The sequence below is a fragment of the Schistocerca serialis genome, chromosome 1, assembly GCF_023864345.2.
Source record: "Schistocerca serialis cubense isolate TAMUIC-IGC-003099 chromosome 1, iqSchSeri2.2, whole genome shotgun sequence".
In the NCBI taxonomy this organism is placed as follows: Eukaryota; Metazoa; Arthropoda; class Insecta; order Orthoptera; family Acrididae; genus Schistocerca; species Schistocerca serialis.
In genome coordinates this window covers 243,219,381-243,238,088 of record NC_064638.1, presented here as the reverse complement: position 1 = coordinate 243,238,088, position 18,708 = coordinate 243,219,381, and the positions used below count along the sequence as shown (strand labels likewise).

The window sequence follows — 18,708 nt, the reverse complement described above, 5'->3', positions numbered from 1 at the left end:
GGCAACCTGGTCTCTCCATCTCATTTTCAGCCTGCCGAGAGATCTTCGTCCTTCCAGTTTATTCTCTGAGACTTCTGTCAGTAAAGATCCCTGCTCTCTTTTATATATGTGGCTGGGCCATCTTAGTCTTCTTGTTTGGCCGCTGCAACTACATCTGGTTCATTGTATAGCTCCATGAGCTCCCTGTCCTTTCTTCTTTGCTATTCTCCTCTCTCAAAGATAAGTCCAAATATCTTTTGCAAGATTTTATTTTCAGAACCTTTTATCTTTCTCTCCTTCTATTTATCTATTCTCCATAGCCGGCCAGAGTGGCCGAGCAGTTCTAGGGGCTACAGTTTGGAACTGCGAGACCGCTACGGTTGCAGGTTCGAATCCTGCCTCGGGCATGGATGTGTGTGATGTCCTTAGGTTAGTTAGGTTTAAGTATCTCTAAGTTCTAGGGGACTGATGACCTCAGCAATTAAGTCCCATAGAGCTCAGAGTCATTTGAACCATTTTTTTACCCTCCATATTTCCACCCCATACAGCAATATTGGTCTGATTATGGTATGATATATTCTTACTTTGGTTCCTGTTGAAAAAATTTTAGATGACAGTAGTTTGTTGAGTGAGTATGATGCTCTGGATGCAGCTTCGATCCTCGCCTCTATTTCTTGCTTCTCATCGTTTTTGTTGTTTACTACTACCCCCAGATATTTAAACTCATCTACTTCTTCAAACATGTGGTTATCGATCTGCAGAGTTTCACGTCTTTGTGTTGTGTGATTTATTTCTACCCTCATGAATTTTGTTTTTTCGGCATTTTCTTCTAACGCAGCTTCTTCTGCTTTTTGAAAGAGTCTTTATGCCAGTATTTTAAGGTCATCCATAATTTCCACATTCAATGTCATCTGCAAAGACCAGTACATTTATTTTTGTTCCCACTCTAATTCCCTCTTCTGCTACACTTCCTGCATCCAACACTTCCTGTATCACGATGTTGAACAAGAAGGATGATATTCCATCTCCTTTCCTGTTTCCTGTTTGTATGTCAAACGCTTTGGAATATTCTACATCTATTTCCCCTACCCCTTCCAAGCCTCTCAGTGTCACTTTCATGAGGTTTATAATCTTGGTCGGTATTTCAAATCTCTGCATTTTCTCCCACAACTTATCTTTGGATATACTGTCATAGACTTTCTTAAAATTGCCATTGTTTTTTTATACTCCCAATAGTTGGATATGGCTCCTTTCAGTATGAATAGCTGGTCAGTAGTTGAATGGTTCTTCATAAAACCCGCTTGTTTCTCATTTATTATCTCTTTTAAATATGGTTCTAATTTTTTCTTGGGATCTTGGAGAACACTTTATAGGCGGTGCTAATTAATGAGATGTCTCTGTAGTTACTGCATTGTTGTTTGTCAGCCTTTTGATGAATTAATAGTATTATCGCTTCTGTCCACTCCTCTGGCATTCTTTCTTTATTCCAGATGTTCCTAACAAGCTTGCAGTTTTGCAGTTTTTATTCCTCACTCCTTAAAAAATTCAGCTGTTATTCCATCTCTCCGTGGAGATTTGTTGTTTCTTAGTATTTTGGTTGAGTCTATGGTCACTTTCACTGTTGGCAGTTCCATGACAGGATCTGCACTCTGATAATCATATCGTTGCTCCATTTCTGCACTTATATCTTCAACATTGTGAAGCTCCTCAAAATTTTCTCTACAAATTTCTGTACCTTCGGATCTTTCCAGAACAGTATTACCACTTTTATCATTAATGCCCATACATCCGTGTTAGATATGTTCTTCTGAAAAATCTCACTGATCTGTAAAAGTCTCTTACATTCCCTGCACTTTTAACCTCCTCTCCTCTTTTGAGTAAGTTTCCAGATGTTCTCTCTTTTTTCCTTCTGAGAACATTCTCTGTTAATATTTTTGTATGCTTCTTTACTTTTGTTGGAGTCCTCTTATAATATTTTTCCTTCACTGCTCTTCTTTCTTTCACTTTTAGCTCACATTCTTCTGAAAACCATAGATTTTTCTTCTTTCTTTTTTTTCACATACTTCTAGTACCACTTCTTCTACATTTGTTATTATCCTTTCCCGGTTGTATTCATTGTCAAGGTTGTCTTTCATTGTTAGAACATCAAATCTGTTTTGCAGCTAAATGATAAACTCATGTTCTTTGCCATTACCCTTTAATCTGTCTATGTCAATGTTATGATCTTTTATGCTCCCCACCCCGCCCCCCCCCCCTTGGTTTTCTATTGCTATTCTTTGGCATATTTCTGCTACAACGAAATAATGGTCTGTGCTTGCCTCAGGTCCCTTTCATCTTCATTATACTGCTTTTATGTCTTTGATCTACCAGGACATGGTTTATTTGGTTCTTTGTTCTTCCATCTCACGATACCCAAGTTACCTTGTGAATGTCCTTGAGAGGAAAGTCTGCTCATAACCCTTAGGTTGGCTGCACTTGCACAGCTTAGAAGCCTCACACTGTTAGTATTTCTTTCAACATATAGGCTTTCCAGATGATCGCCCTTCCAACTTTACCATTGGGCATCTCCCATATGAGCTTCATATCATATCCTGGTGTCTTATTAATTCCTCTTCGAGAATTTCATAAAAACTCTCTTTCTTTTTGTCCTCTATTTCCTCAGTTGTAGCATGTAGTGTAACTAGTGTTATATTTGTGAATCTACCTTTCAGTCTCATGGCAGCTGTTCTATCATCAGTTGCTTGGAAATCAGTTACTGCTGCAGCTAAACTTTTGCTGACCTTAAAACTTACTCCCTTCTGGAACTTCTATTCTTCTGACCCACTGTAGTATAGAATGTGCCCATCCATTTCCAGTTTTCCTGTTCCTGGATGTCTAACTTCTTGTGGTGCTACTAGATCCATTTCATATCTGATGAATTCTTCTGACAGAATATTGAGAGCTCCAAGAGTTGCCAATGTCCTAATGTTCCATGTTCCAAAGTGTAAGTCTTTGTTCATAAGCCATTTCCTATATTCTTTGTTTCTATTTTCCTCCAAGGCTTTTCCTTGACATACCTTAGCAACTGTACATTGTATAGCCTAAAAGTAAATTTTACAAACTAAAAATACTAAATTCACTGTTTTATAAAGCAAACAAATATTGTCGTAAGCCATGGTGTATGACAGAAGAAACGCACTTCAACCCATTTGCAGATGACACAACCATAATGACAGAGAATGTACCAAACTGCAGTCTACAGAACTCTGTGAACACTTTATTCAAAGAATTCCTGGGATTACACATTAACAACACTCTAAACTGATCAGCTCGTATCGTTGACCTATGTAAAAGACTGAATTTGGGAGCATTTCCAATTTGCTCAATTTCATCTGTTCTTGACTTGGACTCGGTCAAAGCTGTGTACTTGGGATACTTCCATTCACTTACATGGCATCACGTTCTGGTTTCAGTAACAAACAAATAAAACCTTTATTGCACAGAAGAGAGACGTCAGAATTGTGAGTAGAGTGCATCCTTGATGCTCTTGCAGAAACTTATTCAAACAACTGGGGTCCTCACAATGCCATGCCAATACATATTTTTCACTAATGTACTTTGTGAACAATAATATACAATGCACAGGACAAACAGTGAAAATCATGATCATGACACAAGAAGTAAACATGATCTTCACAAAGATAAAAAAGTCTCAGCATTGCACAGGACAGAGTACATAATTTATGTTTAAAAGTACACAATAAACTTCCAGTTAATGTTAAATCAGTAATTGGAGATATGACTAAATTCGAAAAACAGCTAAAACTTTCTCTTTTGAATAGTTCTCTCTTTTCTTTACAGGAGTTTTTTGACAATGTGTAATAATTAGTGAAATGTGTTTAATTTTAAGCATTCCTGTAAGAAATGACTATATAGCACTGTATATCAGTTGTTGACAATGCTTTTATATAAATTAGAATATAAGCCTTATCATTTGTTTGTTTAACCAGCATTACGACTGTTGTCATTTGATCACTTGAACCTCATGTATTCGTTTACATATGACTTTGATGGTAAGTCTGATGACTATTTACAAATGGTTATTATTCTAATAATCTGACGCTTTCTACATCCCAGCGGTTCACTCGCATCAAGGATCCGTGGAAGTCGAAAGTAAATCAATAATAAAATAAATAAAAAACAAGCGTTGTGCACAATGAGACATGTCTTCCTGTACCATCAACATTCTTGTCTCACTGTTCCCAATTGAAGACATTTTTCAAAATGGCTCCAAAGAAACGTAGCCTACGGCAACATTTTAGCAGAGTTTGTTTCTGTGTTGTGAAAAGACAGTCTTTTGTGTTATCAAACAAAAGTTTTTTAAATATTTTATTGTCTACACATGAACAAAAGACTTAAAAATAATAAAAATTACATTTCTTTCCACTTAGCACTAACATACTAACGAAAGAAATCACACGACCAATATCTAGGCTGAAACATAGAAATGTAGAGAGTAAATGATAATGGTTACCTCACCTGCAGTTCTTACCAACAGCTGATACTAAACTTCCATAGATAAACCAAATGTCACACTGTTCTCACTGTTCACCACAAGGAATTTGGAGCACAGGGATCCCTTTCTTGAGGTCCTATCAAAACGGTTTTAACCTAGTTTAGCTTCGCCAGTACTATGAGTGGACGATGTAAGGCAAAAACAACAGCGGACCTGTTTCCTGAAATTACATGCCACTTTAAGGCTCAGTCATGTCATTTAGAATGTTCCTGTAAATCAAATCATTTTCTAATGTCCAATCTGGCGGCATAATTTCATTAGCATCTTCCCCAGATACTCTAACTGGATATAATAGCGTGTTACGTGGCTTCTGATCCTACTTTAAGGAAGCTCCAGGTTCGAAATAACCGTAGTGAAAGCAGTGATTATGCGTTTATGTAATGTATCTCAGTAATCCACTCTGTTGAAGTTTATAGCTGTAGTAATAGCTGATTTTAGACATACGCCAAATTTACATGTTTGGTGAGGTGTATAAATGTTTGTGCAGGTGTCAACATGACATTTACCTACCCCACCGCTTTCCAAGTTTCTATCTTTTGCCTTAGCTTTGCTCTGTGAGCGTAGTAAGCATGTGGTTGTGGCAGGGGTTGTGTGTTAATTTTTGTTTAGCAACTTAGGCGGGGGGATAGTTATTTTGTAGCAGACTAAAGGGCTACCGTAATGTTTCTTCCAATTTAAGTTGTAGTAATAGGCAGTTTATTTTTGTCATTTGTCTTAATATAACAGTATAGCTACGTCAACGTCGAGTTAAGAGAAACCCGTATTCGTGGTTAAGTGGTGCATATACATATAATGAAGGAGAAAAGCAACCCCTAAGAAACAATTTAATACTCACATGCACAGAATTCTTAACCCGTCGATTGTTCAAATTTCTATCGAACATGTCCGATGCAGAACTACAGGAAGAGGAACGTGAAGTCCTGTCATCGATTTACGATGGCGATCCGGCCTTTCGCCAGCTCACAGCCACAACATTTCAGTATAAGGTGAAAAAGATTTTCCAAAAGCTTAGTGGTATTTTTTTATAGGTAAAGTGAGCACTTTAACAGGAATCGTTGTGAATTTCTATCCCCATAGTACGGTGATGATGGAGACCCGAAGACATTTCTCTTAGAAATATCATGGGGTGAAACATATCCGACCGAAAAGCCGAAGATAAATATGGACACTTTTTATAACAAGCACATGTAAGTATGTTTCTGTTGGTACTGTGAATCGCCTAAAATTATACCGCTGAATAACAAAGATGTGCTTGCGACGAACACAATTTCAATTATGTATTTTGATTACTCATGTGACTTGATTTTAAATTCTGTAACTTTGCAGTTGCACTGCACGTAGTAACTGCGGGCTTCTAGTAAAGGATAAAAGATGTTTCCTGCAAATACATTGCCTTGTTCAGTTTTGTTACATAGGGTGAACATAATAGCAATACCATATCAGTAAGTCTTGTTGGACAACTTTACAGATTGTGTTGCAGCTCTTAATACTGAATTTTAGTTGCACCTTGCAGCACACATAAGACATGAGGAGTGACATTGCCCTGAAACTCCTTAACTCTGGAATGTTTTCACATGACGTCACACTGAGAATTTTGTTAATCTTTTTAAACATCATGTTGATCTCATTCACCATTTACACACAACTATTTTGAGTAACAGTATTAATGCATTTGCTGACTTGAATAAAGTAAGTTTGGTTTTTCTGGTTCATTTAAACTGTAGATTCGCTGATTAACCCTAGAACACTAAAGAGGGTAAAATGTTACATTGCTACTAAACCATCATACATTTTACTACTACATCTTTCATTCAAATAAAGTTATAATTTATAGCTTATGCAATAGTTGATTACAATTGTAAGGTCTACAGTTTAAGGTTACATACAAAATAAGTACAAAATGTCCCACTTTACACCATATACTGACAATACCAGATTGGTGTGAATACCAATTTGGTACCAACTGCAATCATAAATTTTAGGAGGTGTGAGTAATCTAGTTTTGATTAGCAACAGGTGCACTAGCTATTGATTCTTCCTGGTTTACAACTGGCAACATGCAAGATACATCTGTAACAGATGCCAGCAAAAAGAAATAGCAATCATTTTGTGTAATATCACAGTAGGTGATAAAACGACCATTTCAGAATTTAGTCATATTTATTACATGGATACCTACATGTCTTAATAGTAAAACTGCCAAATAGCACTGTCCCAATTTTTATAAATTCTGGTTTGAATGCTGAGAGGCATTTATCCGGTTATTAGTCGGACAACAATTTCCTTATTTTCTGAAATCTACTACTTAGTAAAGACCTCGGTTTTATATGCATCTAGTATGTAGGTCTATTGATATAACATATAAAAATTAGGATACATCATTCAAATCTTTTATGAAAAATGTCAACTTTCCATGCTGTGCTTTAAATTAATGATTTTTTTTTCTTTTTAAAGCCTAACAGGGAAACAGTACAGATCTTGGCTTTTAACTGTTTAGCCCTAGAATGAAGTATAAATAGTAATGAAATCATTTAGTATTGCAGTGAATAGGTCTCGCCTTCACTTAAAGATGACTCCATCAGAGAAAAACGTCCGATTTGAAGAACTTCAAAGCCATGGGAGGGGTATGTAGTCAATCGAACATCGACTTGATTTTTTACTGAAATATTTGCATATCTGGTAGCAACCTTAGGTGCAAATGAGAATATCCTTCCTCGCTTTATTCATTGGCAAATAGTAAAATGAAAATGGCACTGACGCATAGTCTGCCACCCACATTCAACACTACAAGGGGTTGGCATATAAAAACTGTGTATATCCCTCGAAAAATTATTCTTAAAATATTTGTGGTTGATCTACAGGTCAGAACAGTAAACAGGTGAGAACTGAAAATAAGTGACAATCATTTTCTTAATGTATATGTTGTAACTGTTAAATGTCCCTTCAGTGTAAAAAAAATACAAGACTTCTTGGGTGCACTAAATTGGTGTTGTATACAGTATTGTTTTCCTTAACATCTTGATACCAAAGATGAAATAAATGATCTTAAAAGTGAGAGATATGATCATCTTATAGTACTTTATACAGCCATGCACTGTGACTTTGTAATGATGGGACATTTACATTACATATAACATTGGAGAATGGATTCTGAACAGTATTTTTCCTACTGGACCTTGAAAGGAATTGTGATTCAGCAGGAGATGTGCAATTAATCTCAACATTCCTAAATTCATATGATATCTGGGAAATGTGTTCTACGTACTAGTTCTCACCATATTTGAAAACTGCCAACTGCCCCACATGCAGCTGTTCCAACAGAGCATTTTCACGAGCTGCCAGAGCACCAGTGGTCCCATTTGCATGTGCTGAAATTCTCTTCATTAGAAAGGTCTTAGTAGCAGTGACTGCAGCTCAAATTGTACAGATGTTTCTTGGAGAACAAGTAGAATACAGTTAGGACATTTCCAGGACCACAACTGTGCTGTGCATTTCTAGTCACTGATATGTGAAAATGGCTTTTCATTTTTTTCTTTGCCAGTGAATAAAGTGAGGTAGGATACTCTTATTTGCACCTAAGGTTGCTACCAAATGTGTAAACATTTCAGCAAAAAACTCATGTTGAGATTGAGTTGTCTATGGACTCCTTGCAGGACTTTGAAGTTTATCAGATCTGACGTTTTTCTCCGACGGAGTTATCTTTAAGTGTAAGACCTGTTAATTTCAGTGCCAAATGCTTTTCGTTATTTATATGTAATGCTAGAGCTAAAGAGTTACTAGCTGGGATCTGTGCTGTTTCCCCTTACAAAGTTAGGCTTTTTTAAAAAATTACAAAATTTAAAGCACAGTGTAGAAAAATGTGTTTGTCAACATTTCTCATGAAAAATCGGTATGATGTATCCTACTTTTTATACATTATGTTCTAGTGGCCTACATACTAGGTGCATAAAAACTGAGGTTTGTAGATCAGCTCATTACTAAGTACCGGTAGTTGATATCTGAAAATAGGGATATTGGTGCCTGACTAATTACTGGATACACATCCTTTAGCCTTCAAACTTGAATTTATCAAAAATTACGATGTATAGCTATACATGTATCATATATGATTGAATTCTGAAATGGTGACCTGAGGTTTCACAAAAATGAGCTTGTCTAAAATAACCCATAGGGAAAAGCAATGCTGATTTTTATATAATGCAACCTGCCACAGTAGTAGGGGCATTTCAGTTTTTTTATATTTTTAGGCATGTTACATTTAAAACTTAAAGCCTCTTACACCGTTTAGACTGTAGGTTTAGCTCATATTTTGGAGTAATAACAGGCTTATTACATGCCCAATAAAATGAAATTTACAGAACGTTGTCATATGCTTAACAAAATGAAACTTACAGATACTGTCCCTCAGATTTCAGAAACAATTATAATTAAAATTGATCATGTAGACTCACTTCATGATTAAATTGGAGCTTAGGAGTTCTCAATCAAAAAGGCACTGTTTCACAGTTTCAGTTCGGAAGAATTAGCTCATATTATTGGTATGTGACTAGAACTGCATGTCCAGATTGTTGACAGTCAATTAGAATAATTTGGGCAATGCTGCCAGATACTTTCCTCTTACCCTGGGGGGGGGGGGGGGGATTTACATCCCTAACAGGAATATGTTTTCATGTTTACTGTTACACCAAATCTTGCGACAGAAATTTCTGGTTCTGGCTGTTAATTTTGTTATATTTGGAAAATACATATAATTACCTTTTCACTTCATATGCTACTTTCACTAGTTTCTTTAAAATTGAAATATACACATCTTGTCCAAAAGATTTTGAAATGCCCCAGTAATAAAAGATATGCTTTTAGCCAGTGCAATGCATCATCAGTGGTTATATACCATTGCTAATGTATAATCCCCTCTTTTCCTGAGAGGGATGTGATTAAACAGTATTTTAACCTTCTCAAGAATCATATTTTGCATTTCCTTTTTTAGTGCGTTTCTTCTCCTCTTGTTTTGCCTCTGTGTGTGAGGATTTGGAACTGCATCAGGTCTGTGTCTTTTAGCCATTCTCCTTGTTCGCTGTCTGTCTCCTTCCCTTCACCGCATGTGTTCCTGTTTCTATGCGTTTGGGCACTGATGACCACGCTGCTTAGTGCCCGAAACCCCCCCCCCCCCCCCCCCCCACACACACACACACACACACACACACACACACACACATTTCGATCTTGCATTTATTGGTACTTTGGCTCAACAGTTTTGATATGTTTTGTAGTTGTAAATTTCACATGGGCTTCATTATACTTCATGTCTATCATTTTATTAATTTAACAAAAGTTTTTTAGCCATGTTCCTCAGCATTTGGTGTCTTGATACTATAATGTATTCATAATACTTACCTTCTGAAGGCAAAGTTCCAGTGCTGCTGGTACATGCATAAAAGCGGGAAGAAACAAAATGTAGGCATTTAGCTGGTAGTTCCTTTCTCAGGGAAGAAAGAGGGTTAGCTGAATAAGGGTTGGAAAGGAGGAAAAGGTTACTCAAATCCTTAGTGAGAGGAACCTGCGTGTCGTGTCTTTGTAATGTAATAGTTTTCTCAAGGGACTTTTCCTTTTGCAAGTATATTAGTCAGTTGTGAAAATGTTTGTGGGTACCTGTCACATTTAAGAATGTGCATTGAATTTGTGTGTTATTTCTATTTATAGAAACAGTAGTACGCTACACTTAAACTATAAAAGCAGTCTTCTATTTTGATGGAAATTATTTAATACACATCCAGTTATGCAGCTGTTAATATGTACAAATTTTGAAAATCTTCACTATTTGTATGTTTCTCTTCCCCATCCAGATTACCAGAGGTGAAGGCACATATTGTATCTGAAATTGATAAAGAGGCTGAACAGTATTTAGGAGCAGCTATGACATATACCTTGTTTGAATTTGTTAAAGAGAGAGCACAAGATCTGATGTCAGCACAACCAGAAAGCACTGTAACCAGCATTTCTTCTGCTGTAGAACACGTCTCTCTAGCTGACTCACAGGTAAGGCTGTTTGCCATCTTGCAGTCTTCTCCAATGTTTATTTGAACAATGTTTATAATGAGCTTATTTAGGACATCGGAACAGGTCTCTTGTAGATTTTATTTGCAGTTGAATGAGGCTAGAAACAGAACAGAATGGAAAAGTGAAATAGCGATTAAAATTGACACAGCTTGGACATAAATTATATAACTAGGTAGAACGAGACACTTCCATTGGTGATGACATTAGTGAAGTTGCTGTGGTGTGCTTTGAAGTCACTGGCTTAAATAAATGTGCCATGAAGAAAAGACTACTTAAGTGAATTACTACCAAACATCAGAAAGCATAATTGCATTCAGTTTTAGAAAAATTCTGGATATTTGAAAAACGATATACAAAGTGGTTTTTTTTTTTTTTTTTTTTTTTTTTTTTTTTTTTTTTTTTTTTTTTTTTTAAAAAAAAGAGGTGTCCTCTACATATTCATATGACATTATATTTGTTGGGACTAGTGTAGCAGGGGATACAACCCGTCGGCTTTGGACATTGACGTCACAAGTCGCCAATCGAGAAGCGATTCTTCTTAGTGTTGTAGCTCCCTTCAGTGGCTGATAAGTGTTTTTTGGCTTTTTTTTAAAAAAAAATCTCACAAGATAAACAGATCCACTTTATTAAGCAATCAGTAAAAAAAACGAAACTGAAACATAACAGCAAAAGCGAAAATGGTAAACTGCTATCTGGCGACTTGTGACGTCATTGTCCAAAGCCGACGGGTTGTATCCCCTGCTGCACTAGACCCTATTTGTTTGCAGTTTGCCTTTTTGTGCTTTGTCCACCTCTAACAAGGGAACCATAAATGCTCCCATCACCGGTTTGCTTCGTATTGATAGGATGTGTAGATCATGGTTGGGACTTTTAATATAGTAAATAGGAAGGTGCAACTCCCAACTGGTTTTGATAAAATTCCCCTTGGTGTGGCTTGTCTACCCTGGGATTAGCCTTCAGTGGTTTAGGCATGCTAATATATTTCGTGAGATCACTATTACTCGAGAGGTCCACAGCCAAGTAAGCACATGCTTAGTTGCACAAATGCATGATCTCTGGATCAAACCTTGCTGCCTGGACATTCTGTTTATTTCCTCCTCCACCACCACATAATTGTAACAACAGATTTATTTTGACTGTGCTGATCACCAGTATCACACAAATTGTTTATTATTTTCGTAATCTTTACCCTGAAAAATTGGATGTTTCTTTAAAATTTTGGTAGTAATTTCCCATTATAACAGTTTTGGTGCAGGTATGTTCCATTTCACCAGGGGGTGCTTTTTTTGGTATCTGTGCAAGTGTTTGAACTCACCAGGTGGTTGGGGAGTTGGTTAGGGAGAGGCATTGGTCATAGACAGTGATGAGGTAGGCGATTGCTGAAGGAGGTAGGTGGTTGAGGTGGGGGACATGGACCTTGTCAGCCCAGGGTGGTTTGTTTTTCTCTAGCCATCTAATGGAGGCACTCACAAGGCAGTTGGAAACTGGTGTAAACATTGGCCTAATATCTCTCAACTGAGCTACTTGTTCACTTATTTGTCCCCTCTGGCTGACAGGTAGTCGCTTCATCTTCAATGCCATGAGTTTGCAATTGTGACTCCAGTGACGTTGTCAGTACTTCATCTTTCTCATCATCATCATCATAGATGTGTCCATTTTCCCCTTGGCGTGGCTTGTCTACACTGGGATTAGCCTTCAGTGGTTTCATGATCTTCCATGTGGAAGAGTAAGTACTTGGTTCGTGTCGCGCCCTTCGTGTCGCGCCCTTCGTGTCGCGCCCTTCGTGTCGCGCCCTTCGTGTCGCGCCCTTCGTGTCGCGCCCTTCGTGTCGCGCCCTTCGTGTCGCGCCCTTCGTGCCGCGCCCTTCGTGCCGCGCCCTTCGTGCCGCGCCCTTCGTGCCGCGCCCTTCGTGCCGCGCCCTTCGTGCCGCGCCCTTCGTGCCGCGCCCTTCGTGCCGCGCCCTTCGTGCCGCGCCCTTCGTGCCGCGCCCTTCGTGCCGCGCCCTTCGTGCCGCGCCCTTCGTGCCGCGCCCTTCGTGCCGCGCCCTTCGTGCCGCGCCCTTCGTGCCGCGCCCTTCGTGCCGCGCCCTTCGTGCCGCGCCCTTCGTGCCGCGCCCTTCGTGCCGCGCCCTTCGTGCCGCGCCCTTCTTCCCAGAGCCTTTAGTCACAACAGAGGCATCTATGCTCCTGCAATCTCTCATTTCACCTGTCCTTCCAGCTGTCTAAGCAGATAGCGACCAACGGGGTCGCGGTAATGTTACCAAGCCCTCCTCCCACATTGCTTAGTCACTATCGTGTGCCAGATGTCAGGGGCTAAGTCCCTAGCACCAGGTGTGATGGTCTGCCTGATGCTTGTTTCTGAATCACACATCTGTAGCACTTTTGTGAAATACTCAGTTCCTTAGTCTGCCTCTTATCCGTTTTGCATTTTCAGTTTCCCCTCCAGGTGATGTCCCACTAGGGTGTTGTATTGTTGCCAGTTAGCAGTGTGTGTTATTTTTGCCATCCTCCTGTCTCTCTCTTCAACATTGGCACATTCCAATATTATGGGCTATGGTCTGAGTGCAGCTCGTAAAACTGTGGTCACATCCCCCACTGCAGGCCCTTCGTTGGGAAAATATCAAGGATATCGAACCTGAACTGAGCATAGTAGGGGATGTGAGAAGGCTCTTCTGGAACAGTTACCCTCAGGAAGGGATTGCCCCCCTCAGACTGCCTCCATCTCCTTCTGCTAGCATCATGAAGTTGCAACCTCAGTCACTGTGTGGCATTCAGGTCCCCAGCTGTTAATACATGCTCGTAATTGCCTGTTACAACCTGAAGGTCCTGTGCATTTATGTTACTGTGTGGAGAGTTGCATACAGAAATTGTAATTAGGATGTTTAACTCAACACCTCCAGCCCTGACCGTGACCAAACTTGGTGTATTGATTGTCTGGTGGCAAATCATCTGCCTCACAAGAAAGGCAACCCTTCCACTACACCTGGTGACTGATAGGCTAGTCCATCATGCTGGAGTGTAGTAGCAGATTTTCAGGTGACCTGCCTATGATAATTTGTCTGTGTGTGCAGGTGACCCCTGTGGCTTGCTGAAGCCACAGGAGTCACCTGCACACACAGACAAATTATCATAGGCAGGTCACCTGAAAATGAATGCAGGAATGTAGTTGTATTATCTTAGCAGAAATACTATTAACATTCAATTTAATATTTGTATGTTTTCATACCTAAGGGCCATTCAGAGAATAGTATGACTGCCTCCTCTAAGACCATCTTTTTTGTGAACTTACCTGGCACAGCTCTCACTGAGGCATTATTTCTTTGATTTTTGATGTTAGTGTTGCTAAGATTAAGTCCAGCAAACACTGATCTAAGTTCATATAGCTCTCTCATCAGGCTGCTGAGATGATTGCCTGCCATTTGCTGGAGTGTTACTGGTGCAGGCATTAAAGTGCTGCTGGCAGTACCTCTGCCAGTATTGGCCCCCTGTGGTGGTGGGGGTGAGTGCATCTTTGGCACTGTGGGGGAGGAGGGGGGGCAGCACTGTATGGAAGGGGGAAAGCCCAAGGGTTCTTCTGAGGTGGTATTGCCAGAAACTGACCGGGCTGCAGTTGAAACACCACCTTATTGCTAGTTTTTGAACCAGTTTGCCATGACCACTGTCGTGTAGTTATTTGCGTCTCAGGTCATGCATCAACCTCTGATAAGTCTCGCAGCTGTGGTAGTTTGCCGGGTGATTCCCATGGCAATTTGTGCAGATGGGGCAGTTATCCTGTCTTTTGGCAGAGCATTGTGAAGTCTGGGCCTGCACATTTAACGCTCTGTTACGACAGTCCAAGCAGGTAATCACCTAAAAAAAACACACATGTGTCATTCTCATCTGTTTTTGACTGCCTTAACAGATATACCATAATAATGGTCTAACAGTTTTTAGCACTGTACTTGATAATGGCATAAAAGCTGAAATCTAGATAGTACAGAAGTTAAATACAGTAATACAGTCAAATTGTGGTTTATTCTTTTAAAAAATATTGCATGATTATTGCTCAACACCATTGAAAACATTTCGTGTAAGTTTGTTGGAGTGAAACACTGGAATTTTCTGTAAGTCACAAATAAGTATTATTCACAGGTTTTGAATACAAGATGGCCCCCACAGAAAGATTTGTTGACTTTCACAATGTTTCTAGGGACAAAACTACTTAGCGTTTGTCAGAAATTATACTCAATGTGCTTGATGTTTGACAAAATATGGCAGGAAAACAAGGTGTCTGCAAGCTCTATTTTTGCACCGTTATTCTCATGAACTTAATGTAGTGTTGTTACATCATCTAAAATTATCAAAGCAGTTAGGTTTTTCGTTTACAATTTTATCATTCCATTTGTTTTCAGCAAGAGAACACAACTCTTAGAAAATACAAGATTCAGATTGCCCAAAACATGTATTACATGTTGGAATTTCAATTCACAGGATGTTCACACAGTATATCTTAAATACCATGAGTTGAAAGACATTTTCCAAAATATCAACAGTGATTATGAATATCAGGATGCAGAGTCATTCTGGCTTGATTAACATTCGTAACAAAACTCAATTTCTTTTCCTACTTTGCCTTTACAAAAAATATTTGTATGTGTTGACCATCAAGAGATGAATACGCTAAGCAGATTCAGAAGGATGTAGGTTGCAGTAGGTACTGGGAGATGAAAAAGCTTGCACAGGATAGAGTAGCATGGAGAGCTGCATCAAACCAGTCTCAGGACTGAGGACCACAACAACAACAACGACCATCTCTTGGCACTTCAACACAAAATTTAGTGTCACTTTAGTATGTGTAACGTTGAAATTAGAAGACCACCAGCCCCGCAGGGGGCTCACCACTTGTTGGTAAGTTTGTGCATAGCTACCACTGGGCCCCAGCCTTCACAGCACCTCTTTCCTTTCCATGCTGCTTGTCCACCCACCTCCTGTTCTTTTTTCTGTCCCTTGGGGAACATGTCTTGGATATTTTTGGGAATACGTCTTGCAGTTTAGATAGCCCAGCATCGGAACAGTTTCTCGTCTGCTTTTCTTTCTTTCTTTCTTCCTTTGCTCTCGATTTCCTCCCCTTCCTCTACTTCGGCATTTGAGGTTTCTTTTTGTTCTTTTTCATCCTTACGTTTTCCTGAAGGCTGGCCCATGCATTTGACGTGTAACAGGTGACAGTTAAGCATAATTCCTAGCACCGGACTGACAGGTAGGGGTCACACTTACAGATCAGGCCCATGGGGGTCATTGCCTGATCTGTTACCTTTCCAATTGCCAGTTGGTCCCTTTGTTAGGAGTTTGGGAGGTGTGGACAATCATCTAAAGTGGCTTAGCCCCCTCTGAGGGGGCCCCAGTTGGAAGAAGCACCATTGGAGACTCGGGCAATCATGAGGGATTTTTTTCACAGTGAGCCATCACGATCTCGGACTACATCTAGGAAATGTAAACGGAATGAGACTAAAGATTCAAAGACACTCTCAGCTGCACCTCAGTTGCTTGTGATATCACATTCCAAAGGAGGTCAGTTCTTTGCTGCAGTTAACTTTTTTATTTTTCAGAAAGGTGTTGATCCAATTGCAGGCTCTGTGAAATCCTGCCCTCACTTATGTAGTGAAACTTCACTTCTGGAGACTATCTCTGATTTTCAAGCCCAGCAACTGCTTACAGCTATAATCCTCCACGGCTATCCTGTTCGTGTCAAGGCCCATCAAATTCTGAATTCGACACATAGTGTTATTTACACTTGGCTGCTTGATGATCTGACTCAGAAGAAATCCAAACTTACCTCTATGACCAGGGCATCACTCAGGTCCATTGGGTAATGAAAAAGATTGATGCAGCGGTAGTGCCTACATGCAATCTCTTTCTCACATTTGATTGAGTAGTGCTTCCATCAAAGATAAAGGCAGGCTATGAAGTCGTCATGGTCTGACTGTACATTCCAAACGCTATGCATTGCTACCAGTGTCAATGTTACAACCACACTCTCATGTTCTATCAAAACACAGCAAAATGTTACTTCTTGTAGGGATGCTCACGAGGGCAATTGTCTGCTCCTTCTTCCCACTATATCAAATTGTAATGATGACCATTCCGCCTCATCCCATGAATGTCCCCTGTACCCCAATGAGTGGGCCATCCAGGAGATCCAGGTGAAGGAGAAAGTATGTTACCCTGTCTCTCACAAGTTGTCGGCTAGTCGAATGCCCTGCATTTTACCATCCAGCACTTAAACAGTACTGATCTTGCTACATCTCGCTCCACGGAGGACATGGCCACGCAGACATGCGACCTCCAATTCAGCATTGCAGTTGTAAAATTGCCCAGATCACAGTAGCATCCTCATCTTCTCCTCCTACAGCTTCCCAACACCAAGTCTTTGCCCGCGATGGTGAAATCAACAGCTGCTCAACCAGCAGGCCGGAAAGGACAAAGAGAATATTTCCACAAAGACTTTCTACAACCCTCCAGCCAACAACCTTTGGTGTCTTCATCTGACAATCACAAAGGCTCTAAGAAATCAAATAAAGGCGAACAACCTCCTTTTTCCCCTAATCTTGAGATCCTCTTCAGTGGTGTGCTGCATGATCCCCCACCCGACCGACCACCATTTCACCAGTGCGCAGCACCTACTGTTTTTCTGCCCTGAAAACTGCAGGCTGATTGGGGAGAATGTCAACGCCTCTAGATTTCATGGAACTGGATCCTCCAGCCTCTGCACTTGGTGGCATTGAGTCTTTGAAGGCTGGCACTCGGCAGCCGCTGTGGTGACTACCCAATATTTGTTCCCTCCTCCCTGTTCCCCATTATGACTCTTCTCCAACGAAACATTCATGGCATTAGATCCAACAAGGAGGAATCACTGCTGCTCTTGGAATTGCGGTTCCTTGTTACTTTGTCTCCAGGAAACAAAAATGTGTCCTTGCAACTGCTTTGACCTCTCATATTTCCTTCTGGTTTGCTTTGAGTTCCCCCTGAGGATGGCATTCTCTCTTGGGGATTCATCCTGCTCATCTTGGATGACATCCATATCCAAATCCTCTCACTGAACACCTTGCTGTAAGTTGTTGCAATGCGCAGTTCCCTTCCACCTTTTATCTTTGTTATGTCTACTTCCCGTACTTTCCACAGTCTTTTGCTGTCATCAGAGCAGACTTCCTCCAGCTTATCGGTCAGCTCTTGCTACTGCTTGGCAACTATAAGAACAGGTCAGAAAGATACCCTTCTTGGCTGACCTCAGTCAACTCCATCTGCCTTAACACTGGAGCACCCACATTTTTTTCAGCCTCCACACACACCTCTTCTCATTTGAACCTCTCATTCTGCACTGCCCAGCATGCCCGTTGCATCTAATGGTGTGTTCTGTCTGACACATACTTCAGCAACCATATCCCATGTGCTACCCGTTCATGGACTCCTATCCCATCTACGTGTAAACCTAATTGACAGCTTTCTAAGACCAACCGGAGACTCTACTCATCCCTGTCAACCTTCAATGAACATTTCCCCAGTTGTGATTACCAGGTAGAGTAACCTTACGAAGGTTATCTGTATCGCCGCAGTACATTTAATACTGTACTGTGTTCTGGTCCTCTGGTGGACTGAGGTATGCTGCAGTACAATGTGCATATGGAGGCTTGTTTTCTGTATTTTTAATTGCCATCGTATAATGGAGAACTGTATTCATTGTAAACAGTTTTGTGTGCAGTGTTGTCGCATTCTTTGGGGTAGTAAAAAAGCTAGGTAGATTTGATTTACTCTTTCTTTTAACAGTTTCACTCCATCTTCCATCATGTGGGGCAACCTCTGTCGGCTCTATGGGTCCAAGCTCCAGTCCCCAATTTCTAGCCTGGTTGTAGCAGATGTTGTCGTTGTGGACACTGTCGTTATCTCCATCACCTTAGGTTGCTATTTTGTAGAGGTTTAGAGTTCCACCCACCATCACCCCACTTTTCTCCCTTTGAAACAAGTGGAGGCGGCTCAAGTGATACCCTTCTCCACTCAGAATCGTGAATGTACAATGCAGTCTTTACTATGAGGGAGCTAGATCATGCTCTCACTTATCCAGAACTTCCAACCAGGACCAGATGA

At 40.2% G+C, this 18,708-nt stretch overlaps 1 protein-coding gene across 1 annotated transcript in view; it reads left to right on the top strand.

Annotated features, from left to right (window-relative positions):
- The first annotated feature begins 5,077 nt into the window (after positions 1–5,077).
- Positions 5,078–18,708, top strand: part of LOC126466903 (RWD domain-containing protein 4) — a 29,264-nt gene continuing 15,633 nt past the window's right edge. Inside the window, exons 1-3 of the mRNA XM_050096419.1 lie at positions 5,078–5,520; positions 5,612–5,721; positions 10,378–10,570. Of these exons, the coding sequence (XP_049952376.1) occupies positions 5,416–5,520; positions 5,612–5,721; positions 10,378–10,570 (408 nt within the window). The 5' untranslated portion in view covers positions 5,078–5,415. The remainder of the gene's footprint in view (positions 5,521–5,611; positions 5,722–10,377; positions 10,571–18,708) is intronic.